Genomic DNA, 26,073 nt, shown 5'->3' with positions numbered 1-26,073 from the left:
AGACCCGATGCAGCCAAAAATAAATAAATAAGTAAATTTTTAAAAATAAAAAAATAAAGTCTTCCCTGGTCCCCCTATAAACTGGGAGCCCATTTTATCTCTCCTTATACCATTTACCTTTTTATTAAATTGAGATAAAATTCACCAACATCATTTACTTTTTAAATTGAAGTATAATTGATTTACAATGTTTCAGGTGTGCACTGTAAATCAATTATACCATTTAGAGGGAAGAGAAGGAGAGGGAGGAGGAGGAAGGAGGTGGCAGCTGGTGGTGGAGGAGCGGGAGGGGGATGGAGAGGAGAAGGTTCCTGGGTGGCATGGCGCACCTGCTCCTCCAGGCGCTGCCCAGCCCCCTGTCAGCCAGGGCTGAACCCCCGCAGGATAAAGAAACCTGCGTGGGTACTAACAATCAAAGCTAGCTACATCTGTGACACAGGACGCTGCTGTTAACAGTCTCAGTGCTGCAACTACTACTATGAACTCTGGTGGTTCTGGCTCGTGTGGACCATCATTCATCCTGACCTGCTGCTGCTGGAGCTGGAAGGCACTGTATGGTGGGGGAGGAGTTGGAGGTCTGTTCACCACTTCCTCATAAGGAGGTAGTAAATAGTTTGGTAAAAACTTGAAATAAAATGGCAGCGCTGAGTAATTGTGGGCAGCACTGTGGCCCTACAGGCGGCAGCTCCCCAGGCGCCAATCCCACCAGGGGCTCCCAGGAGGCTCAGAGCAGCCCCTTGTCAGGCCCAGCAGAAGCAGCACGTGACCCCCGAGCATCGCTGACCCTGAGCCCTCCAACATGCCAGCAGACCCAGCAGCCACCAAAGCCCCTGGGATGGAGTCCAGCGGCTCTGTGGCCGGCCTGGGGGAGGTGGACCTTGGGACCTTCCTGGACAAAGATTCCGAATGTAAGGAGGAGCTGCTGAAAGAGTATAGCTCCGAGCAGGGCAGCGCCCTCCCTGACAGCAAAGACAAGACACCCGGCAGACATCATGGCTTCACAGGTGACTCGGGCATCGAAGTGTGTGTGTGCAACTGGGGCCACCACGATGACGACCTCAAAGAGTTCAATGTGCTCATCGACGATGCTCTGGACATGCCCCTGGACTTCTGCCACAGCTGCCACGTGCTGCCCCCTGGCGACGAGGAGGAAGGGCTCTGCCAGCCCTCGGAGGAGCAGGCCCAGCTGGGCACCCCCACCCGCCGTGGCTGCCTGACTGCCTGCTGCTGAACACCATCAACGAGCACCAGCTCCCCCAGCTAGAGCAGGCCCTGGCTGCACCCGAGAACTTGGCGACGCAACCAGGGTAGGGGAGAACCATGAGAGAAGCATTAAGTGACTGTGTTCCTTGTGTTTTTTTTTTTCCCCCTCTGCTCCTGCATTTTCCTGCATCTCCAGGTAGTTTGGGGTGTGGGTGCCTCGCCCCCCATAGAAACACAGTGTCATGGAGGGCCAAGAAGTTGTCCTGTGACTCATTCCTCATACCCCACCCTGTCCCCCTTTACATCAGGTCTCACTACCTGCTTGGGTCAGAGATATGTGTGTTTCAGAAGCCCCCAAGGAGGGGATGAGACTGTGCCCTGAGGTGACTCTTGGTGATGGAGTGGATTCATGTTCTGGTGTGAGTTTACGAGAACCTTGCCGCATCTCAGTCCAAGAGAGGTGGCAGTCTCAGCCCTGGGTGAAGCCCCCAGAGATCCGGGGATTGTTGCCCCTTGCTGCCAGTGTCTCCGGAGCGATAACTGGGATCCTCCTGTGGGTGGATGAGAGCTGACCGGCGGTTGCATGGTGGGTTGGTAAAGGGCTTGTGCTCTCAAATTCCAGGTGACGAGATGGAGGTGGCACGATGCATCCTGGAGGGGTCCCTTCCCAGCAGATTCTGGCTGGCTGCGGACTGATTCAAGTGTGGAATATTACACCTGCCTTCTCTTTGGTTTTTCTCTTAAAAAAAAAAAAAAAAAAGCGAGCTGAAAATAAGAACTTGACCAATGGGCAGGCAAGAATTCTGTTTTGGAAAAGGAAAATTTGTGGCTTTTTTCCAACTTGGCCTTCAAAAAGTCCTGGCTACAGTTGAGCCAGAAGGAGATGTTTTGTGTGCAGGCTTGAGTGGGGGCTATCTTTGGAACTTCTGTGGGTGAGCAGGAGGCCCTGTGCTGTGGCAGCAGACAGAGGTGTAGCTTTCTGCATCTCTGCCCTTTGATCTGTGCCCACAGGTGATCAGTACCCTCCCCCACCCCAAGCACACATCTGCCGGCCTTCACATATCACTGTTCTCTACGAACAAATGAGGAGGCTGTGGGTCCTGAGAAAGGGCAGTCCCGCAGCCTGACTCACACAGTATTTTCTCTTGATTCTGAATAAGTTGTTTTATTTATTTGTTTTTTCAAACTGACCATTTGGAAAAAATGCCTTGGTTATCTGTGGTTTTCTTGCCCTTTCCCTGCTCCGCCCCTCCTTGAATGGGATAACTAATTTTTGTAGCCTATGTCAAGTGTCTAAGTGGCCCAGGTAGGAGGGTGAAGACAGCCATCCTGAAGGACCACAGGATCCTTATCACTGTAGTCTGGCTTCAAAAACCAGTTGAGCTCTGACAGGAATAATCTGAATGGAAAAAGCAAACTGCCGAAACTAACATTCCCCGTCCAGCCCTGTTCATATGAAGAGTTTGGTTCTTCCCCCACTCTTGAACGATGACATTCAGACTAGGCATTTATATTATGGTAAGAAAGGAAAGTATATATATGAATACACACGTATATATGTGTATGTGTATATATATATGTATATACACACACACACACACACACACACACACACATGCACACAAAATAGACAAATCCAAGGCTGTGAGATGAATGGGTGTCTGAGTTTGGAGTCCACAAAACCAAAATCTATGTTGAACAAAGTGCAGTCCGTATACAGTGACTTCCTGGATAACCTGTGTGTGTCTGTCTGTTGTGTGTGAGCCCCCAGCCCTGCTTTCCTGTGAATACACTTTGAACAGCAGCGACACTGCTCACATTACCCACATGTTTGGAGCAGGCGCAGCCCTCTCAAGGTAATTTATTTTACGCATTTACTGTTTACTGAGCAAATGGCTGTGCACTTGGGTGTACTCAGCAGCACTGTTGGCGGCAGTCCCCACGTTTGCCAGAGATGCTGTGCTCCAAGTAGAGGTTTTACTCTACCCATCACTGAAATTTGCACATTGCTCCATGGACACTCAGAGGCCTGTGTTCTGCCCCCTGTAAACGGAAACGTGCTCTGAGCCTGTCTGCCTCCCTCAGCTGCTCCTGGCCCTCGGCGTCAGCCCCTGGGGGTGTCCACAACCGCTTGGGACAGAAGGCCAAGATGGAACCTCAGACAGAAGCTGGACTAGATCTTCAGTGTCAAGCTCGGACTGGCTGTGGCCCAGACGTCAGCCCTGCCCAGAATTGCCAGGAGGGTTTGGTGGCCACCACAGTGCTGTAGGGCTTACCTCCCTCTGCTGAGGTCCAGCGCGTGGCTGGTGTGTGGCGAGAGTGGGCAGGAGTGTGCCAGCAGCTCTCAGATGCTTTTCCTGCCACCTTTTTTTGTTTTGTTTTTTGTTTTTATCCCAAACAACTCACTGAAGTGTCTCAAGATCAAGTTTTACCACAATGAATCCTGCTTGAGCTAACTGGTTGAAAGGATGGATTCTGGCGCTCTCAGGATTCCTTCTCCAGTCAGAGTAGGGAACTGGTCCATGTGTTTAATGCTGGGTTCACTGCAGCATCCAACCCGAAAGGCACGAGAAGAAGAAAACACAGTGGGTGGAGCTGGGCTCGAGTCCAGCGTCACAGTCTGGCCCCTGCTACATGAGGCTGCCCTGCATGACGAAAGATGGAAGTAGGGAGCTGAAGGACTTGTGAGGGAGCCAGAAAGATTTGAGGGAGTCTGATGTTCCAGGTGAACTAGAAGAAAGGGGTTGGTCGAGGGTTTGGTGCTACATTTGGAAGATTTGCAAATACACATTCCTGTGTGAGGCACGTCACCCTTTATCAGTTATTGTGAATATGTGTATTTTAAGCAATAAGATTCAGCTGGTCAGACTTTTCTGGGCAGCCTCAGTGACGCATTTCCTGTGCTGTGATTGTTCTGAAGACGGAGTGGCTCTAACCACTGTGAGAAGCCCAAGTAAAGTCAATCCCCGAAAAAAAAATTACTATACCATTTATACCATTTACTTTTGCTTCATGGCACTTGTTACCATTTTAAATCATATTTACTTGTAGTTCTTTGTTTAAGGCTGTTTGTCTCCCTCCATGGTAAACGCCATGACAGCAAGATCATGTCTATTTATTTGTCCCTCCAAGGCGCCCATCCAGGGCCCAGCACAGTGCCTGGCAATCAGCAGGCACTCAAAGACTTAGTGCATGAATGAATGGGTGGATGAGGTCACCATCTTTTGCTTTCATAATGGTGTACCCTTGGCTGTCCTGAATCCCGGCTTCCAGACCAGCTCTAAACAAAAACATTCAGAAGAGAATGGCTTCCACAGCAAAGACAGAGCCTCTCAGACTCAACGAATAAATGCAAGGGAGACCTGAGGGGTTTTGCCTCAAACCTGTATTTACGCATCAGGTTTTCACACAAATGAAAGTAGGGCTCTGGCTGGCTTGGCAATGTTCACAAAAGGCCAAGCTTTTTTCATGAGAGAAGCAAATACAAAAATATATAAATAAGAAACCAGGAAAATAAGTACACAGAAACATTTCAGCAACTAAAATCCATGATGGGAACAGCTGCTGGTGGAAGGGACTGGAGGCAACCACATTTTCACTGGATGCAAACTGCAAACACTGACAGAAAAAAAGAATCCACGGTGAGGAGTCAGAAATAGAACATCTCTGCCCTCTGGGGGAGCAGAGGGCTAATGACACACCACTCCTGATTCTCCCTAGGGCACTGAAACAAACAACACAGCCATAATCAGCTTCCTAACGCACACCAGCCTCAGGCCCTGAAACATCCACGGGATCTTCCTTGTCTCATCAATTAGATGCAGACTCTGAGTCTAGGAACATAAACAAGGTCACCTGCTTTCTTCGCCAGCCTCATCTCCACTCTTCTCTTTAAACACATCCTGTTCCGCCAAACACTATCACCTGCTGTTTCTCATTCTCCTCTGTGCTGTGCCCTCTGTTCTCTCCATCTGAAATGACCCTCCCTCGCCAATGCGCTTAGTACTTGCAAATGCCCATCCTCATGGCTTCTAAGCCATCCCTATTTAAAATCTCAACTGAGGGTAACCTCCCAATACTTTTGCTTTCTCGGAGCACTTTTCACTTTTTTACCTTCTATTACATTCTTCACAAACCTATTAAGAGCCATGGAGAAAAGGTTTGGGGCCCAAATTAGAAATTATCTGCACCTCCCACTCCCACCCCAGCAAAGTACAAAACAGCTAAATATCCTCCCAGGGTATTTTTATTGAAAAGCTACACAGTTCACCACCAGCTCCTTTCTGGACAGACACCGGCCAGCCCTGCACCTAATACTGCTGCTACTAATTTGTAAGTTAGTTGAGGGTCAGGATTGTGTGCACACCTAGCAAACCCAGAGTGGTCACAGCCAGGAGTCAGTGCTCAAGCAGCAGGACTGCAAGCATGAAGAGAACACAGAACATTCAAGTTTCCACATAACGGAAAACAAAAACACAGCAACATCACACGATCCTAGCAATTCTGCCTTGGGAGCTGTTTGTTTGCTTAATTCACAATATAAATAGCCAACCACGGTCAATATCATTATCTTGGGCTCAAAAGAGTAAGGTACCCTTTTAGGCTGACTGAGTTGCCAGGAAAAAATACAGCAAAATCCAACCTTGTGAAGCTATAAACATGCACAAGGTGTCTTGCTGATGCTATCACAACTAAGTACAATCCTCTGGAAACAGGTGGGCAGTAAACATCAAGACCCATCAGTGACTTAACACAAGGATGTAATTCAGAAGAAGACAACATGCTAAGCGTACAAACATGCTGTTTTACATGGAAAAACTAGAAAGTCTAAACAGAGAAATGCTTAAGTATGGTCTGTCAACGCAAAAAATGACATGCCACTATCAAAGTAATAAATATGGGCTACTTTTGCAAAAAGCAATAAAGTGAACATAGCTATATATGGTTAAAAACTAAAAAAGAGCTTTAAGAAATGACAGTGCTGATGGGTTAATGTCATGGGCTGAATCGTGTCCTCCAACAAATTCATATATTGAAGTCCTAATGCCTAGGTACCTCAGAATGTGACTGTATTTGGACATAGGGTCATGAAAGAGGTAATTAAGTTAAATCAGGTGATGAGGGAGGGCCAGTCCTACCAATCTGACTGGTGTCCTTCTAAGAAGAGGAGATTAGGACACAGACACAGAGGGAGACCATGTGAAGACACGGGGAGAAGACGGCCATCTAGATGCCAAAGAGAGAGGCTTGTAGAGAAACCTGCCCTGCTGACACCTTCATCAAGCCCTTCCAGCCTCAGAATTGTGCGAAAATTCATTTCTGTTGTTTAAGCCACGGTGGCCCTTTGTTACAGCAGCCCCAGAAAACTAACACAGTTAATGTGGCTTGATTACAGGTAAGATATTTTTCTTCTTCCAATTTCTTCCTAAAATATTTTACAGTTGATTTAATAACACTGGTTCTAGCAACATGAATATCCTCTGCCGAAGCTTATTCTCTCTCCTCTCCGTGTTTTTGTTTTGTTTTGTTTTGTTTTTTAACATGGCCTCACAAAGGAATGGGAGCAGGATGGGAAATTTTCAGCTTTGTGATGCTGAAAAAATGCCAATACCAGGATTTTCACTCCACAGCAGACCACTCTAAAGGACAGACTGGATAAACATGAACTCCAGAAAGCTCACTGTCCTAAGCACCTGGCCACATATTCCTCCAGTTACTTATAAGAGTTACCCAGCGCGCCTCCTGAAGCACACCTGTCCACCAGGGAGGGTCCAGCCTGTCCCTAACGCCACAGTGCCCTTTAAACATCAGGTCAATAGTTAGCTAAACACCTCAAGGTTCTGGCACCCTAACTTGAATAAGAGAGAGTATTTTCAGAAATGGGGAAGGAGTCTGATCAAAGCCTCTTGAGGGTGGGAAGAGGAGCAGGAGGGCACAGAATGCTGCCTGCTTTGCAGCTCTGCCTAGAACTCTCCACATCCTGGGCTCAGGGTCCGTTAGTACGGCACAGGCCAGGCGAGAAGAGGCAGGAACAGTCAGGTCAGGTCCCCTGACTTCCAGGGTACAGAGGAGTATGACCAGGCAGAGCCAGGAGGAGGCTCGGCAGGGGCGGCTCAGCAACATTCTCAAGACAGGCAAGATCCAGGAAAGTAGAGCAAAAGATGGGCAGGCAGATGGAAATCAGAGATGGATTCAGTGTAGGCAGGACTCTCTTCTCAATTTTTCTCCTCTCTTTCCCCCAGAGGGAGAGGGCTGAGGCCTGAGTGGGCCTCACGGAGGGTGTCCTCAGAGGTGGGCTGCAATTCCAGGGGTGGGCCTCAGGGCTGGGACTCCAGTCTTAGAAGCAGCCTAACAGGAAGAGGTCAAAGCTCAGATAAGGATCCTAGAATAGATGCCCAGGGCCCTTGGGTCTGGCTACCTGAACACAGCAGGAATCTGGTCACCAGACATGGGGCACAAGAGCACATGGGGGACTTGCAGCAAAACTGACTTGTTGCTGGTCACGTAAGCAATCAAATTAGGAGTTTCTTATTTACCTGGCCTAATGCATACCAATTAACAATAGGTGCTCAATAAATGTTTTCTGGATGAAAGAGAAAAATTAAGGAATTAAGGACAAGTAAAATGCACTCAGTAGTGATAGGCTTGGCTTCACGGCCTGGGGTTAGGGTGGGTGAATGGAGTAAGTCAACCCCACTGTGGCATGCCGAGGGACAAAGATAGGGTAAGTTGTGTCATTAATGTGTCCCAGTGCCACTGAAAGCATGTCAGGCTGCCTGAGCTCCCGTGTCTGAGCTGAGGTGTCAGGTCTAGTTCAGAAAACAGCCTTCCTTGGGTCAACCCTATCTGCATCAGGCCCCACTCAGTCCTCTGTCTTCTCTGGAAAAAAGGAGGAGAAAGAGAAATGAAAACAAAGAAATGGGTGGGGGGTTTCAACACTCATCTCCCTGCTTAAGTCCCCAGCTTTCTTTTCCCAGGTGGGTACTCAGAAACTCTTTTACTCTTAAGAACCTCAAGAATCTTTCCCTTAGGAATGCAAAGGGCTTCTCATCAACTGTTTTAAAGTAGGGGAGTGCAGCAAGCAGACATACAGTACAGGACTAAATAGTAACAGTGATCCCAAGTATAATCAAGTCTCAAAATCGTAGATGAGGACAAGAGGAATTCACATATTTCCGATGCAATCAGCCACCTACATAAACCTCCTCTTGAGAAAGAAGTAGCTTTGGGTCCTCAGGACCACACACACATACATAGTCGTCCTTGCAGATAAATTTCATTACAGTGAAAGGATCCAAGCCAGAGAAACAGACACAGGTAGAGAGTCTGGAGAAAGCTGTGCAAGGGCTTCCTCTTGTCTCTCCCTCCTGTGAGGGTGCACCCCAAGCACACACCCCTTACAGCAGCAAGCAATGCAGTAACACGAGAGTGATGTCTGTGTCAAGATTTTTACTGGGGGCTGGTCATGTAGGCACTGCCTGCCTAGCAACCATCAAAATTCCAGATTCCCAGAAGGAAAGCAGGTGCTCACCGTAAACCATGCTGCTTACACAGACTCAGACACAGTGAACCATCCTGATCAGTTAGAGAATGGAAGGAACGGTTCAAGCACAAAGTTCCCGATGACAGCCAAGGGCCAACCTCGCGAGCAAGCCCTTTTGAAGACAGCAGCCCCGAGGACTTCCCTGGTGGCGCAGTGGTTAAGAATCCACCTGTCAATGCAGAGGACACGGGTTTGATCCCTGGTCCAGGAAGATCCCATATGCCGTGGAGCAACTAAGCCCATGTGCCACAACTCCTGAGCCTGTGCTCTAGAGCCCGTGCGCCACAACTACTGAGCCCGTGCACCACAACTACTGAGCCCACACGCCAGAACTACTGAAGCCCATGCGCCTAGAGCCCATGCTCCACAACAAGAGAAGCCACCGCAATGAGAAGCCCGTGCACTGCAACAAAGAGTAGCCCCCGCTTGCCACAACCAGAGAAAGCCTACACACACCAACGAAGACCCTACGCAGCCAAAAATAAATTAATAAATCAATTAATTAATTTTAAAAAAAGAAAGAAAGACACCTGTCACTGTTGTGCCCTCTCCCGTTGCGGAGCACAGGTTCCAGACGCGCAGCCTCAGCGGCCATGGCTCACGGGCCTAGCTGCTCCGCGGCATGCGGGATCTTCCCTGACCGGGGCACGAACCTGTGTCCCCTGCATCAGCAGGCGGACTCTCAACCACTGCGCCACCAGGGAAGCCCGCCTAGTTTTAATTTTTAAAAAAACAGCAGCCCGGGCTCTGTTAACTCTTTCCTGCTATGGTTTGTAAATGAGCCGATGAAACTGAATGGTATTAGGGAGCCCAACCTAAAAGCTGCATTAATTCATTGTAAAACATTGTGTAATCTTGATTACCCAAGCATTACCATAAGATACAAAACTATGCTGCAGTTACAGAATGTTCTTGTGACTAGTGAAGAAGACTGAAGAAGGCGAGTTGAGCTGAAGGTGCATTTTTCAGTCACTGAGTGAGGAAGGGTGCTGCCACTCCTAGAGCCGCAGGACCCTCTTTAAGATCATCCAATTCCCTGCACCCTCTTCTCCAAGTCCAGCAAGCAAACTTCTGATACAACTTTTGGTCCTCCTCCTAAGAAGAGAATGTGCTGACTAGCTGGCATGGATTTGAGTCCATAAAGCAGCACTGTGGTCCATCACTCAGCCTCATGCAATAACAGTGATCGTTCATTAGGCACCCACCTGCCTCCCTTTATTCATGTCATTCTGTCAATCTTCGCAATACTTGTATCAAGTATGGCCCTTGTATTTTGCAGGGGAAAGCAGAGGATCAGACTGGTGAACTGACCTGCCCAGACTCACACGAATGTAAGTGAATGACACAGGATTTAAATTCAGGTGATCTTATGGCTACAACCCATAGTCTTTCCATTCTATTGCACTCCTCCTTTAACTAGAAGTCAGGCTGGCATCAGTCTCCCAAGACCTGCTCACTGTGCAAGTCTGAGAACCTACAAAGCCAACGAAGGACGAGGTCACTCTGCCAAGGTGTGTGCAACAGCCTTTTAGCTTCACTTCCCTCACCAGAGCCATAAAACCACTCCCAAGCGCTCTTCTGCTGTCAGACAACGTTCTTTCCATCTACCAGGAAGCTGTAGGGAAGAATAATCCCATCCCTTCGTGCTCACTCATCATCACGCCCTGGTGGGGGAGGAAAGCTGCCCTTTACTGTCCACCTACTCTGAGCCTAACTCTGGGCCAGGCACTTTCTGCCTGAACTCATTTAATGCTCAAGAACCACTTCACTTCACAGATAAGGACACAGAAGCTCTGAGGGTTAAAGGAACGTCCAAGACGACATACAGTGACGGTGCAGAGACGTTCCGACTCTAAAAGCTGCGTTTTTCCCACCGTCCCAGGCACTCTTGAGGCTGCCTTTCACCTTTCTCCCAAGATAAGGAACCCCCGGGGCCTGAATTCTTTTCTTCAAACACCCTCTCTCAGCCGGTCTAACGCCCCCTCTAGTCTCAGAGAAAAACAATGCGCAGCAAATGTGCGTCTCAGAAACCGCTTCCAGATACGCTACTTCACCCGCCCTTCACCACTGAGGGCAAAGCGCGGAAAAGCGCCCCTTCCCCGAGAACGGCAACGCCCCAGAGTCAAGAAACAGAAGACAGAGCGAGTGGGGAGCCGACCCCAGGCTCGACCCCGGCCCTCGGCTCTGCCCGCGCCCCTCGCCGCCGCCCCCGCCCGGCGGTCACCAGGCGGCCCCGCGGCTCAGCCCGCCCGAGCTCACGGCCCCGCCCGCCACAGGGCCCCAGACCTCCGCCTGCCAGCTCCCCGGCCCTCGGCACCTAGCCGCGCCGGCTCCTCCCTCAAGAGCACCCCGCGCCCCCGGCAGCCGGGACCCCCTCGGCCTCCCGCAGACCCCCGCCCCGCCTCCCGCGCCCCAGGCCCCTCCCCCTGTCAGCCCGCGCCCAGCCGCCGAGCTACCTTCTCCAGGGATGCCGGTCTCTGCACGGCCAGGGAGCGGGCCAGCGATAGGACCGTGTTGAAATAAAAACCCCGTGACGCGCCGGAGCCCGAGCCGGAGCCGCCGCCACCGCCTCCCCGGGCCGCGGCCGCCGCCATCACCGCCTCGCGGCACCGCCCGCCGGCTTCCCTCACCGGGATCGCGACAGCCGAAGCTCACGGCGCAGGCGCGGCTCCATCCGGCCTCCCCGCCACGTGACCTCTCTGTTGCCGACGCAAGCGGGGCGTGGCCTCGGGCAGATCCACCGCTGGGGGGTGCCGGGAGCCGTGCGGCCTGCGGCGGTCGCGAGCGCCGGGCGTGGCCCCCTCCCCCCGATGCGGTGCACGATGGTCGGCTCCGAGGCAGGGCCTCCGCAAGCTTCTGGCGGAAGGAGTTTGCACGGCGCCGGCTACGGGCGTACGGGAGCTTCTGTAGGTTGTCTGCGATACTGCAGCTGCCCCGTGGTCAGAGAGCGCCCCTCGCCTCGGCCGCGCCCGGCTCCTCCCGCCTGCTCCAGGCCGAGCGCTGGCGCCATGTCGGCCTATCCCCGAAGCTACAACCCGTTCGACGACGACGCGGAGGACGAGGGCGTCCGGCCGGCGCCGTGGACGGACAACCGCGACCTCACGGACTGGCCCGGCGCTCCCGCCGACCGGCAGCAGGCCCTGCGGCAGGAGGTGTTGCGCCGGGCCGAGGCCACGGCCGCCAGCACCGGCAGGTCCCTGTCCCTGATGTACGAGTCCGAGAGGATCGGGGTCGCCTCCTCCGAGGTGAGTCCGCGGTCCCCGGGGCTCCTGGGGGCTCGACCGGTCAGCCTGGACGGGTCTTGTACTTTGGTGACTGGACGGTCGGTAACAATCTGTTAGCTACGTAGAGACGCGCGTTTTCACACCCGAAAGGGGCAGTTTGCCCCTGGCGATCTCCTGAGCTTAGTCCACAGGGTTGTTGTTTTTCTACGCCTCGTCAGGGGTCATTTCCACGCTGTTCGGTCCAGGTAAGTAGGGATTCTAGACAGCAGACCCCGGGTTAGGGACGTGGAGGGTCTGTTTCTTTTACACATTCCCTGGACAGAAGCCTGGCCCGTGGCTTCAGCCCTTCCTCCTGGAGTGACCCAGCGAGGACTGTGCCTGCTGGTGTCAAGCGTCCGAGGAGATGGACCTTGGGTTCTTACCGGCACTGAGCGCTCCTCCGCCTCGCTAGGAGGGGAGTGAAGGTCTTGTCTGCCTGGACACTGCTGAGTGCGCCGGAGCCCGAGTCTGGTCGAGTCTAGGGCCTTACGTTTCCTTCCCGATCCCGACGAAGATATCCTAGAGAGACGGGGGCGGTCTGTGACAGTCTGCCGTCCCAGCTTAGCTTCTGCAGTTCTTCTTAACGTCCATAGGTGGTTTCAGAGAGTAGGACCTTGGATAAGAGCTGTTCTTTCTTAGGCACCACATTCTCGCCTCAGCGTACTAATAACAGTTGTGTTGGGCATTTCTTTAGAAAGTTTTAAAAAATGTAATAACCTGTGATTGCTATATCAGCTAAAAATAATTCAATTTAAGCATTTGTAGTTCTGGAAGCTAAAGCATCATGTTCTTCCCTGGGTCTCTTCGTAATTCTTTTCTCTGGGAAAGTTCCCTCTGACCTGGTCACTTACAGTCTTGGCCAGTCTTGAGGTCCATCCCATCATTCTCCCGTTACCACCTCCTTGGGTTATCTCCCTTCCCCACTTCTCCTTACCACCCGATCTCTCAGTGGCCCACCTGCCTGTCTTTAGCCTCATTGAGGAAGTTTTGCTTGTGTCTACTGGATTCCTACATTACAGTCTAAATGGAAAATGTTGACTAAAATTTGGGAGGTTTGCCTGAGGTCTTAGGGCCCAGGTGGAGGGGTCACTTGATTAAGGGTCCCAGGCCCAAGGAAGCCAACTAAGAACTGTTTAAAAAGCCATCTTTGGGGACTTTCCTGGTGGTCCAGTAGTTAAGACTGTACTTCCAATGCAGGGGACGCGGGTTCGATCACTGGTCAGGGAACTAAGATCCCACATGCCAAGCAGCACAGCCAAAAATAAAGACATCTTTGGCAACTGAGAACGGGTGAAGTAGGAAATCAGAGTGATAGAAAGTAGAATACTGTGGCAGAGGATACCCTGGATTCTGGCTTCTAAGGCTAAGGTGTAGATAGGAGGAGGAGGAGGGACTTCCCAAGGAAGAGAAGAGTCACGCAAAGACACTGGCCCAACGCCACAGCTCCTGAGCAGGAAAGTGTCGCCCAGGAAGCCTTCCAGGAAAGGGCCTGGAGGAGGAGCTTAGGACCCAGTACAGTCAGAGGGAAGGTCAGGAGTGCCAAAAACACAGAGGATAACGTTGTTTCATAAGGATTGTGGTGACAAACCCCATGCTGCCCCCAAAGTTCCTTCTTTCCTATAATGGGGACCATGAGAGCAAAGGCAGAGTGGCATCTCAGGCCGTGAGGCTTGGCATGGCCAAGCCAGGTGTTGCTGTGAGAGGTACGGTATGATCATGACTGAGCAGGTGACAGGCTCTGTCATCAGTGCGATTACACATGGAATTTTTCCAGGATTGAATCAGTTCTCAATTATTGGAGGCCCTGGGAGGCAGGAATGGTCAGCACCCCCATCTCCACCCTACCCCATAATCTCCAAGTTGTCTTACTGTCTTTGAATCCCTTTCATAGCTCTTTCATTCCCCTGGGGGATTGGGGGGGGGTTGGTGGTGGCCTCTGTCCCAGCAGACCCAAATCACCACTAAACTAACCTCCTAACTTAGACAGGTGCCCGTCACATACCCAGCTGAGAGGTGCCGAAACAGGACACATGTTTTAGACACTGAGGACTTGACTTTTTTAGGCCCAGCGTGGCAGCAGCGGCAAAGTTACTTAGTCAGGTCACCTCTAGTGAAGGAGAGCTGCCCTTCTCCTGAGAAACCTGTAGGGTTCACCTCTCTGGAAGGCTCTCGCCTCAGGTCCTGACCCCACAGGATAGAGGAGAGGTGGGCCGGCCTGGGGAGCACAGTGCAGAACCATAGAGACTTGTAGGCCACATGGCTTTTCCACTTCTCAGGCATGATTTGTTTCTTTCTTTTCTTTCCCTAAGGCATGATTTGTTTCTTCTTTTCTTTCCCTAAGGTGTGAAGTGATAATCTAGTCACAGGGTTCAAAATTGAGATGATACAGAAGGCTGTGAAGGCTGCTCCCGCCCGCTGCCCCCCTACCCCCTGCCACTCACCTTCTGTTCCTGCAGTGTCCCTGTGGAGATATTCTGTGTATAAAAACATGTTTAGGGCTTCCCTTGTGGCGCAGTGGTTGAGAGTCCGCCTGCCGATGCAGGGGATGCGGGTTTGTGCCCCGGTCCGGGAAGATCCCACATGCTGTGGAGCGTCTGGGCCCGTGAGCCATGGCTGCTGAGCCTGTGCATCCGGAGCCTGTGCTCCGCAGTGGGAGGGGCCACAACGGTGAGAGGCCCATGTACCGCAAAAAAACATGCTTATACTTATCTTTTTCTTTTTTTTATAATTTTAACTTAAGAAGTGTTCTGTATATTCCACACTGCACGTTGCTTGACAAGGTGGAGGGCATTCCATAGCAACACGTGATGCGCTGCTCTTTTTTTTTTTTTTTGGCCACACCGAGTGGCTTGTGGGATCCTAGTTCCCCAACCAGGGATTGAGCCCAGCCCAGCAGTGGAAGCGCAGAGTCCTAACCATTGGACTGCCAGGGAAGTCCCATGCTCTTTCTGCGTCGTGGTCCCTCTAGTGGATTCTAGTGGCTTCTGTTTCTGCGACCAGTCCCCTAATGGTTTGCCTGTTTGTGTCCCACGTGGACGCAGTCTTCATGTGCCCTTTCACCACCCTGGCCAAGGAGACCGCCTGCCCCCTCTGGCTGCTGAGCACGCGCCAGTGATGTTTTGTGGGGCCCAGGGTCTCAGTTGAGGGAGTCCAGCAACAAACCTTGGATGAGGGCCTGAGTGGCCAGCTTGGTTAGCATCAGCAGAAGGGGAGTCGGGCCAGGATGCTCTCAGCAGCCCGGCCAGCACATCCTGCACACGGTCTCGTGTGGGGCCCCCTCACCTCATTGAGTCTTTCCAGCACTCGACAGTCGCCAAACCCTGCTGGGCCTTCAGTTCAGAGAGGTGGGCCACATGGGGACGGACACCTGTGCAGCCTGGGAACGGAGGCCATCGCAGCCCTCTGTTCTGGGTGTCCCTGTGAGTTGGGGTGGTGCCCTCATCCTCTGGGCAGACCTGTCCCCTCTCCAGGTGAGGGGCTGTACTGACCAGAGCCTCACCTCCAATGCAGCCCGGGCTGGTTCTGATGCAGCCAGAGTTCTTAGCACAACCCTATCCTGAAGCAGAAGCTGATGGAGGGAGACGATCAGCTGCTCAGTTAAGTAATTCCCAGTAGATTTTATAAAGGATCAGTGATTGAATTCGACTGTTAAAAAGTTCTAGGATCAAACTTGCTGGCTTCTTAGCTGTGAGGCACCTTGTGAGGCCGGGTCTTTACTGTCCAGGCAGGTCATACATCCCACACCAGCGCCGTGGCATCTGGCTGCGTCTGCTGCTCCTTCCTAAAATGTTCACCCGTGGCCTCCATGGTGTCTGGGAGACCTTGCTTTGCTGACCAGGAGTTGTGCTGGGGAAGCCCAGGGGCTGTCTGCTCTGCAGCCTTCTGCCTCTGAGAGTGAGAAGTGCTGTTTAGAGGTGTTGTGGGGGTCCCCAAGAGCACCCTCAGGTTTAACGATTCCCTAGAAGGACTCAGAATTAGTAGAGCAGTTATACTCACGGTTGTGGTTTGTTACAGCAAAAGGATGCAGATTAAAATCCTCAAGGGAGACAAGCTGGTGGGCAGAGTCCAGGAGAGCAAGCACAGCTTCCCTTTGTCCCCTCTCTGTGGAGTTGTGTGTGCAGCCTGCACTTCCCCCACTGTGACGTGGGACATCCAGGAGGCACGGCTGCCCGCCTGGCTGACTAGAGTCTCCAGCCCCTCCAGAGGTCACACTGTGTGGCTCAAGGCCCCCCACCCTGTAAACCACATTGCTGGTGCAGACTGTCAGGCTGACCTGAGGACTCTGGGAAGCAAAGTCACTCTTCAGGCTAATACGAGGGCAAGGAGCCAGACAAGGCCTTTCTCGGGAACACACGGTGTGAGCGGCCTGGGCAGCCTGCACATGCAGCGAGGGGCACCAACCTTTGCCCTTGGTGGTTCTCTTGCCACCTAAGACCACTCTACACTGTCACTCCTGCCGGGACGGAGCCCCGCATTCAAGCATGTTCCCCACCAGCTCCTGCGTCCCTGCTGGTGCGTATGTGTGTCATGCTCCCTGGGAAGGGGAGCGACATTGATGGGGGTAACTCTCAAGTTTCTAGATTCAGCGTATCAACTCCAGATCAACCTCTGCCTGCTGGTTGTTCAAAACCAGAGTTTAATCGCAATCAGGACGAGACACTTAATGCTGGCACCTTCCCCTCCAGAGCTCGGGCGGGACTCAGGTTAGGGTGGGGGCTGCGCCATCACCAAGTGCTGGCTGAGGATTTACAGAGAGCCTTCCTCTGCGGGTGACGGGGAGCTACAGAAGGTGCAATGCCATCACGTCTCATCCTCCCTAGGAACTCGTGCGCCAGCGAGGGGCCTTGGAGCGCACAGAGAAGATGGTGGACAAGATGGAGCAGGATCTGAAGACCAGCCAGAAGCACATCAACAGCATCAAGAGTGTGTTCGGAGGGCTCGTCAATTACTTCAGAACCAAACCCTCAGAGACCCCACCTGCGCAGAATGGCACCCTTGCCCCCCAGCCCAGCAGCAGGTGAGCGGTGCCCGTCTGGCTGGAGCAAAGCAGCAGAGGGGGGTTTAGTGCGGGTGGCCGAGCCTTTCAGGACACTTCTCATGCCTTAAAGGGACCAAAGGACCCTGAAAGTTACTCACTGGGAGGGATTTGTCTTCAGACATTTTGAAACAAGAAGCGTTCTCCACTGCTCTTGATTGTGTGATGTGACCGCTGTTCAGTCTGCAAACTGTGCGTGAATTGGGTCTCCATAAATTACTGCTCCTGGTAATTTGAAAGAGAGAATGTTCACTCTAATCAGTATAAATGTGACTCACTTCACAGAATTTTTGCTTTAAAAAGTTTTCATGTCCAGCTTCCCCATATCTAATTCAAGTTGCCCATTGATTATCATTTTAAAATCAGAGATTATTTTCCTCAAAATTTTTGGCTAGAGGTATAATAAAATCATACTGCAATTTTGGCTGGCATATAAATGCCATGTGTTCAAACGTAAAATAATTCAGTTTCTGCTAAAACATGATTGTTGCTTATATGTCAGATCATTGTATCTGTCTTTTATTATAAAGACAATATCACCACATTACAGAAAATCTACACCTTACCTACCGTAACACAAAGAATGTAGGTTGCTCCCCTTATTCAGTGTTTTCATAATTGCAGTTAGAATATTCATTTGGCTTTGTATCTTGGTCAGAAAAGGCATTTGATTTTCTCACATGGGCACTGTTAGAAAAGACTGCACTGTCACAGGTGCTTTTCCTTTCTAAAAGTTTTCTTCTTCTCGTAACTTTTATCCAAAGATTGAAAGAAGCCATAAGTACAAGTAAAGACCAGGAGGCACAGTACCAGACCAGCCACCCAAACCTCAGGAAGCTCAATGACTCAGGTCAGTGCTCCCGCCCACACACGGGTTCTGCGGGGACACCTTGCGCTGGGTAGGGGCGTCGGGGGCCTCAGTGCCTCTCTCAGGGAGCAGGGGGTGTGCGTTATGGCAGGTTCAGCCCTGCTCCCCCATGGAGGGAGGGATAAGGGAGTGGGAGCCTGGCCTGTATAGCTCTGAGATCTTCAGGCAGGGAAACACCTATGCTGAGTAGGATATGACCCCCCGGACATCCACGCCTTAATCCCCAGGCCCCAGGAATATGTCAGGTCACATGGCAAAAGGGGAATCGTGATCGCAGAGGGAAGTACAGTTGTTGATCGGCTGACTTGAGTTGGGGAGATTATCCTGGGTTTTCCGGTTGGACCCAGTGAAATCGCAAAGGTCCTTTGCAAGTGGGAAGGAGGCAGAGGAGAGAGTGATGGAGTGAGAGGTTTGAAGGTGCCGGGCAGCTGGCTCTCAGGTGGAGGAGGGGCCGCTGCTAAGGATTGACCTCCAGGGGCTGGAAGGGGCTGGGAATCGGATTCTCCCTAAGTGCCTCCAGGGGAACCAACCCCACTGACACCTGGGTCTGAGGACGGGGAGACCCAGGTTGGACGTCTGACTTCCAGAACCAAAGGATGGTTTGTGGTATTTTGTTGCAGTGACAGAAGGAGGCTGATGTAGCCCCTGAGCCCCAGTGGGCGCAGAAGCGGCCGTGTGGACAAGGAGTGTGAGATAGGAGGTGTTTTGTGTCAGATCGTCCCATTAATATCAAATGATGGGCCCAGAAACATCCCTCATCTGGAAAGGAATCAAGGCCTCCGGGGGGCTCTGTCGACCCCTAGAGAGCCAGGCACATTGGAAGTAACCAGATGCTTCCTGTGCCGCCTGTGGGCACAGCGGAGGGGAGGCCTGGCGGAGGAGGGCCCGGAGGTTCATCTGGGAAGGCAAAAGCTGCAGAAGAAGTGGGAGAAGACTGTGCGCTGAGGGGCTTCCGTAGGCCATGCTGAAGGAGAGACCCCAAGTCTAGAAAGAGATGGTCCCCAGAAGACATACCCTGGGTGACAGGGCTTTTCTGTGTGCATTTGGAAACTGAGGTTCAGAGAAGATTTCTGGGGGCAAATGTGCATCATTTAACGTTTCTTTTTCCGGAGCCTGTGTGGGTTTGCGTGGTGGCTGCTCCAACTGCCATACCATTACGTGCATGAATCTCTTTCCTGAGCTCGAGGGTCCGTGGCTGACCAGGTGACCCATAGGCTGGGATTCTTTGATCTCCGAGGGGCTGCCCTCAGGAAGCGTCTCCCTCCCGCCCCTTCCCTGTCCCCCGCCTGCCTCTCAGTGGCCTCAGAACCAACTGCCTTAGTCCTTCCACCCGTTTTCCAGATTAAGATGAGTTTTGTGAAGCGGCATTTCAAGTGTGTCGGTTAACCGTCCTCCTGGTGTTTCTTTGTCAACTCAGACTCCATCCCTGGAGGGGCCGATTCTGCCATGAGCTCCGAGGCTTACCCAAGGAACCCGCACCTGCGCACCTGTCACCAGAGGATTGACAGCAACCTCGGTAACACCAGAGCACCGCCACCAGCACCACGGCTTGCGTGCGCCGGGGCCCCCCGTTGTCCACCCCTGCACACACACACGCACGTGCGCGTGTGCAACATCCCAGCCCCTCATCCTCTCTGGGGTCTGCCCGCTTGTCTCCGTCCCCACCTCTTGTCTGGGAGGTGACAGTGACAGGGTCAGGGTCTGGGGACTACGCTGTGCAGCCTGGGCTCTGCCCACCCCCCTCACCGCCCGGCCATGCCACCCTGCTTCCTCCGTGTGCCCTGGGCTCGGGCAGGGTCAGGTGAGCAAAACTGGAAGGCTCGTGGGAGGCGGCCCAGCAGGTCAGGCATACATGGGGCCAGCAGCACCTTGGCCGCGTGGCCAGGCACCCTGCTTCCTGGGCCTCGGGCTCCAGGGCGCCCTGTTGTAACCACATACCTGCTGGCTTCTCTGGTGTCTCCCTAACCAGTCTCCAGAAACACAGGAGAAGTTCAGTTTTGTCCCTACTTTACACCCAGGGCCCAGAAAGCGAAAATGGAGAGAGGAGGGGGTTATTTGCAGTCGGGTGGAGGAGTTGGCCCCTCAGCAGCCCCCTCTGACCTTTGCTCCCTGCGTGTGAACCTCCCCCATGGCCACCCAGGTCGCTTGCCAACCCTCCTTCCCCTTAGGGGATGGCAAAGAGGGTGAGACAGAAAGGAATGCTTCCCCTGCTCTCTCCTCCCAGGGGACACGGGCCCCCAGCTCTCCCAGGGCAGTGCCCACTCCAGCAGCCCGGGCTACTGGTGCAGACAACACGTGAGGCAGACCCACATCCTTTATTTAACCTTCATTTAACCTTTGTTTCTCAGCACATAGACTCATTGTAGAAAACTGTGAAGTTAGGCAAGTGCCCTAAGGAAACCAACACCCAAATTCCACCGTCCAGCAGTGACAACTGCTTTGGTGTCATTCCTTCTGTTTCTCCACCCTGAACCTCAACTGCTGTCTGCCCTCGGAGCCCAGGGGCACCCCGGAGGTCACTGCTTGCTTGTCCTCTGGACTCGGCCCTGGAGCCGAAGGCATCAGGCAGAGGGTGTATCTGCCAGGCCTGACTCCAGAGAAACACAGGGACTGGCGGGCCCCCCGTCCTCCCCACCAAAGGTTTCCCCACCAAGAAAGGCTGGCACTGGTGCCTGCTGGGGGGAAGACCTATTGCAGGGGGCAAGATTCAGGAATGCAGGGAGTGCAGCAGGAAGAAGACCAAGGACAGCCTACCCCAGAGGCTGAGGGTGTGCATTGGGACGGCAGGGTGAGAGGGACACAGAGCAGCGCAGGGGACCCCAGCACGGCCGTCCATGGGCCCTGCTGATGGGGCCACACCACTGCCCCGGGCAGGTCCCTCTGCCTCCTGGACGCCTGGCCCTGCTGGCGGTCCCTTGCCAGGCGGCCCTCCCTGATCCAGCTTCTCACCCCAGTGCAGCTCCTTGTGGGTCCCAAGCCGTCCCAGCTGCCGGCAGCTCCATGAGACCTGGGTGGCCTTACAGCTGTCAGTGTCCATGGGACACAGGGGCACAGGCTTTCTTTTCTTTTCTTTTCTTTTCGTTGTTTTTGTTGCGTTGGGTCTTTGTTGCTGCATGCCGGCTTTCTCTAGTTGCAGAGAGCGGGGGCTACTTTTTTTTTTTTTTTTTTTGCGGTACACGGGCCTCTCACCGCTGTGGCCCCTCCCGCTGCGGAGCACAGGCTCCAGACGCGCAGGCCCAGTGGCCATGGCCCACGGGCCCAGCCGCTCCGCGGCACACGGGATCCTCCCGGACTAGGGCGCAAACCCGCATCCCCTGCATCGGCAGGCGGACTCCCAACCACTGCGCCACCAGGGAAGCCCCGGGGCCTACTCTTTGTTGCAGTGCACAGGCTTCTCATTGCGGTGGCTTCTCTTGTTGCAGAGCACGGGCTCTAGGCATGCAGGCTTCAGTAGTTGTGGCACGCGGGCTCAGTAGTTGTGGCACATGGGCTTAGTTGCTCTGTGGCACGTGGGATCTTCCTGGACCAGGAATCGAACCCGTGTCCCCTGCATTGGCAGATGGATTCTTTTTTTTTTTTTTTTTGCGGTACGCGGGCCTCTCACTGTTGTGGCCTCTCCCGTTGCGGAGCACAGGCTCCGGACACGCAGGCTCAGCGGCCATGGCTCACGGGCCCAGCTGCTCCGCAGCATGTGGGATCTTCCCGGACCGGGGCACGAATCCACGTCCCCTGCATCGGCAGGTAGACACTCAACCACTGCACCACCAGGGAAGCCCTGGCAGATGGATTCTTAAACACTGCGCCACTAGGGAAGTCCCAGGAAGACCATTTCTAAAAACTCTGATTCTGCTTAGATTTATGGTGCCATTGCCAGCTATTTGTGTATTTTGACCTTTTTTACTTAATGTTTTATCTTTAACTTAGTGAAAAGGCTTACAAAGCACCACCTCTTCTGTTTTCCCCCAGCTCTTTCCTAGTAAAAGGGCAGAAAGCAGCTCTGGGTGTGACCCCGTCCCCATACCCTGTGCACATGCACACACACATTCAGGGCACACACATGCGTGCACACACACACACACACACACACACACACACACACACAGGGAAGGGGCTTTATATTCATCTGGACAGAGTCAATCACGTCACGACTCCCCTCTGCGGTCTGCACAGCCCCATCAGGGGACCCCGGGCCCCTTGGCTGGTCTCCTCCCCACTCATGGTCAGTTCTTTCTTTGTCACTGTGCTAAGGAAGCCCTTCACATACTCGAGGCTGACCGTGTTCTCATAGAATTTATTTCTCTTAAAAATGAATTGAGATTGATTTTTACAACTTTTTTAAAAGAAGGGAAATACTTATTATAAAGACTGGAAAAGCCTGAGCTGTATCTCAGATGTGTTTCCAAATGGGGATCTTCCTCTTTGCCACTCTGGACCTGTGCTTGACCCAGCTTTAGGGAGCTGGGGATGTAAGGTTCAAAGGCAGCTGAAAGGTGTGTGGCTCTATATGAATTTCTAAAATAAACACCGTGTACTAATAGTGGGTGTCCTGGTGGGTGGCAGGGAGGAGTGGCTTTCCTGTTAAGCGCTACTGCTTTCTCTTCACTTGCACATGTTTTGGAGCATGTAACCAACGCCCTGGCATCTGGCCTGTCTTCCAGGAAGGAGGGGTCAGTGACTGCAGTGCTGCCGAGCCCATGGGGGGAGCATCTGGGGTTGCAGGTCCCGATGCTGTGACTTGGCTCAGGCCCGTGTGTGCTCTCCTGTCCCGCAGATGAGCTGTCCGTGGGCCTGGGCCGGCTGAAGGACATCGCCCTGGGGATGCAGACAGAGATTGAGGAGCAGGACGACATTCTTGACCGCCTCACAACCAAAGTGGACAAGTTAGACATCAACATCAAGAGTACAGAGAGGAAAGTTCGGCAGCTTTGAAGACGGAGGCGGATTTCCACTCCATCGTGATGAAAAGATTTGAAAGGTCTTCTTTTAAACGCCCAAGAAATTTCAGTTATTACTTTAGAATGTGATTTCACATGTGTTTGCAAATGTTGTAACAGAGTGGGTCTCAAAAGAGGTTTTGTTGTAGAGAAAGCATGTGCCCCACTTCTCTGAGGGCCCTGACTGGAGGTGTGCGGGCAGAGTGGTGGTCATGCCGGCCTCTGCTTCCGTCTGTTGTGCTTCTCGTCCCCAGGCCTCCGCGAGGTAGAGCGCTGAGGGCCATGTGACCCGTGTTTGTGGGCATCCTTCTCCCCCCGACCCCCACGAGCACATTGTGATGCTCTGAGCCCCTTAGCAGGCGTTTGATTTTAGTAGGAGGGGGTTCAGACCAGCCCTGCTCACTGTGACGCCTGGAAGCACATAGGGAGCTAGGTGAGCCCCGCTGCCCCTGCACAGGGTCAGGAACACGTTCTGCCCTGGCTGGAGGCTCCCTGGCCAGCTGTCTGAGGCCTGCAGAGCGTGAGAGAGGAGCATCACGCAGACATGCTCCACCAAGCTCCCTGCCCTCAGGTCATCTGGACCAGGCCCCCCATCCAAACATGTTTACTTGGTGCCTGGGGTCCCCTGGCCCATCCAGGATTCCCACCCACTCTTCTGTGCTGCTGGCAACATGCCTTGACCCATCACTTGATTCTCTGGCCCCAGTTTTAGGACTGGAGCTCCACTAATGACACTGACTGTGCACAGAAGGATATGGCTTTAAAAAAAGCCCAGATGTTATCATTCTACCTGGCCTAGCTTGTTCTCTCTTCATTTTACAAAAAAAGAGAATCATTTAAAAGTACTAATTAAAATTGATTTCTGTACTTAAAGGAATTTCTTGACGTTGGTACCTCCAACAAAATAATTGAAGCCACGAGGTCCTGGTCTTTTTAAAAGCAAATAAATTAAAATATTTTGAAGATGGTGAAAGGGACTGATTTTAATAAGACAGATTAGGTTGGAAACCTTAAAATCACAGTGCCTTTCACCCTGAAACCTTGCCCCGGCACGGTGACCTTCACCACTTTGGTTCAGTAGAATATAAACAAAGTCCCTTAAAGCAAAGGAACGTCTTTAAGGGGCAGCAGCAATGCAACAGCGTTTATGTAGCAATTCAAATATAGAAGTTCCATTCCATAATGCCTGACTTTCCTAAAAACACTGACAGCCTCTGTGGGCAGACACATCTTTCTGTCATGTTCCAGCCGCCCTGCGAGTCTGACCCACATCACTGGGAATGTCACAGGGCGTTTGGATGCTGTGGAAGGTAATCAGACCCACATCTGCTTATCACAAGCCCATCATGGTTGTTTTCCTGGTAACTGGAAAAAGGAAGAATTTTACATGTCCACCCGGCCCACACTGAACGAGTTCAAAGGGCTTCCAGCAAAAAGGCTGCTCCAAAGCGTGACACCAGGATGCAGGGCAGCCTGGGGGTGCCCGTCCACCCGGCATGTTCCAGGGTTTTCCTCCCTGACGCCTTCCTCAATGGGTGTCATGATAACTGTTCCTGCTCCTTGCCCTCAGGCATAGACACGTGGAGATTAGTCAGCACGCCTAGACCTGAGCTTCTCTGTTCAAATAAATACAGACAAAGGCCACTTGCAAACACTGTCTGCAGCCCTCCTCTCACATAATGGGGTTAGTGATTTAACCAATCTGAAGCAAAGTAGCACCTTATTTTGTGTCTTTTGTTGGATTGATGAAGCCCATCACCACCACCCCCTTTTTACCCCAAGCTGTGGAGGGAGAGTTGCCCTCACTCTTCTAGAAACGTTTCCCTCACACATGTCTCCCCGTATATTTGGTTCTGTTCTTGTTCAGATCCCTCATTCTAAAGCCTGGGCCAAGGGCCTGTCTCATCCTCGTGCTGGGCAGCATCTCTGCCGGGTCCCCACCTGCTCCCACACCCACTGAGGGCCAGTGGCTGCTGCTTCACACAGCAGAGCCGCTCACACTTTCAGAGAACAAAGCAGGACCAGAGGAGCCTCCAGGACCTGCGTGTGGTAACTGTGAGCAGAGGAAAACTCTGCCCTCTGGACGCACGTGTCAGGGAGAAATGGGGGTACCCGGCCGGGGTTGTCCTTCTTGCCACATGGGATCCAGAAGACAGATCTGGAATTCCATGGTCAACCTGGAAACAAACTGTGCCTTCCAAAAAGTGGCTTTTCTAACTCAAGGTTGGTTACATGTTACGTGTGCTCCTAACTTAATAAGCGCGTTTTCCTTCGGAGGAACTTTTTAACGTAGTGATTTGTAGTTAACAGTGGCAGGTTGCCTCGTGGACGTCTTTTTTGTGTTATATAGGAAAGGAGACCTGAATTTACCTCAGGTGGCAAGAATGGAAGTACATAAGTGCTTTTTTTTTTTTTTTTTTTTGTGGTACGCGGGCCTGTCACTGTTGTGGCCTCTCCCGTTGCGGAGCACAGGCTCCGGATGCACAGGCTCAGCGGCCATGGCTCACGGGCCCAGCCGCTCCGCGGCACGTGGGATCCTCCCGGACCGGGGCACGAACCTGCGTCCCCTGCATCGGCAGGCGGACTCTCAACCACGGCGCCACCAGGGAAGCCCACATAAGTGCATTTTAATTTCTCTTTCTTTAACTTCTTTTTGTGAATATGTGATTTTAAGTGTACACCACAGCAATTTAGTAAAAATCTTATACTTTGCCTACATAGGCCTTTTCTGCAGAATTTTTAAAGTTACCAACGTTGTTAAGCGTCTTCAGCTCTGATGGGTGAAATGTGTACAAAACGATGAGCGAGTCATTAAAAGTGCACATGGGAGGAGGAGCTTCTGCTCAGAGTGTGTCAGAGCAGCTCTTGTACTTCATGCCTTCAACTCAACAAATGACCATATTCCTTAAAATAAAATGTGAAGTTGTTTTTTAATCAAACTTTGCCTCCTGTGAGGTCCTTTTCAAAGAGCTGGTGTCGGGGGGGGGAACCCTCCTTGTTGAGTCCTCAGGTGTTTGGTTCTGGCTGCCACGTCTCGTGCTTCTTGAAAGCCTGTCAATCCATCTGTCCTGCCTCCCGGTGCCTCTGCAACGCTGTCCAGCTCAGGGCTTGGCACACCCTCAAGGTCCAGAGAGTGGATGTTTTAGGCTCACAGGCCAAACAGTATCTTCACGTCATCTTCCCTGTGTCCATCCCTAATGACCTCACTTTAAGTTAATTACCTCTGT

At 52.4% G+C, this 26,073-nt stretch overlaps 2 protein-coding genes and 1 pseudogene across 8 annotated transcripts in view; 2 read left to right on the top strand and 1 right to left on the bottom strand.

Annotated features, from left to right (window-relative positions):
* PI4KA (phosphatidylinositol 4-kinase alpha) overlaps positions 1-11,396 on the bottom strand; it is a 95,200-nt gene extending 83,804 nt beyond the window's left edge. For 6 of the 7 annotated variants that reach the window (XR_009534670.1, XM_060120823.1, XM_060120824.1 and 3 more), the window contains exon 1: positions 11,203-11,390. Coding sequence is in view for 5 of the 7 variants with exons in the window: in XM_060120823.1 (XP_059976806.1) it covers positions 11,203-11,340 (138 nt within the window). In the remaining 2 variants the exon portion in view is untranslated. Of the gene's footprint in view, positions 1-11,202 lie in introns of all 7 variants that reach the window. The other variant, XM_060120826.1, reaches the window with a different exon arrangement.
* LOC132504380 (WW domain binding protein 1-like) lies at positions 294-1,311 on the top strand (annotated as a pseudogene).
* On the top strand, positions 11,332-25,785 carry SNAP29 (synaptosome associated protein 29). Its single transcript, XM_060120829.1, has 5 exons — positions 11,332-11,991; positions 16,830-17,026; positions 17,809-17,894; positions 19,330-19,428; positions 22,684-25,785. Exons 1-5 carry the CDS (start codon positions 11,557-11,559, stop codon positions 22,839-22,841), a joined length of 975 nt encoding a protein of 324 aa, XP_059976812.1. The 5' UTR covers positions 11,332-11,556; the 3' UTR covers positions 22,842-25,785.
* The last annotated feature ends 288 nt before the right edge of the window (positions 25,786-26,073 follow it).

The sequence above is a fragment of the Lagenorhynchus albirostris genome, chromosome 14 (assembly GCF_949774975.1).
Source record: "Lagenorhynchus albirostris chromosome 14, mLagAlb1.1, whole genome shotgun sequence".
Lineage (NCBI taxonomy): Eukaryota > Metazoa > Chordata > Mammalia > Artiodactyla > Delphinidae > Lagenorhynchus > Lagenorhynchus albirostris.
The sequence above is the reverse complement of the archived record's forward strand: the minus strand, read 5'-3'. Positions and strand labels throughout refer to the sequence as shown.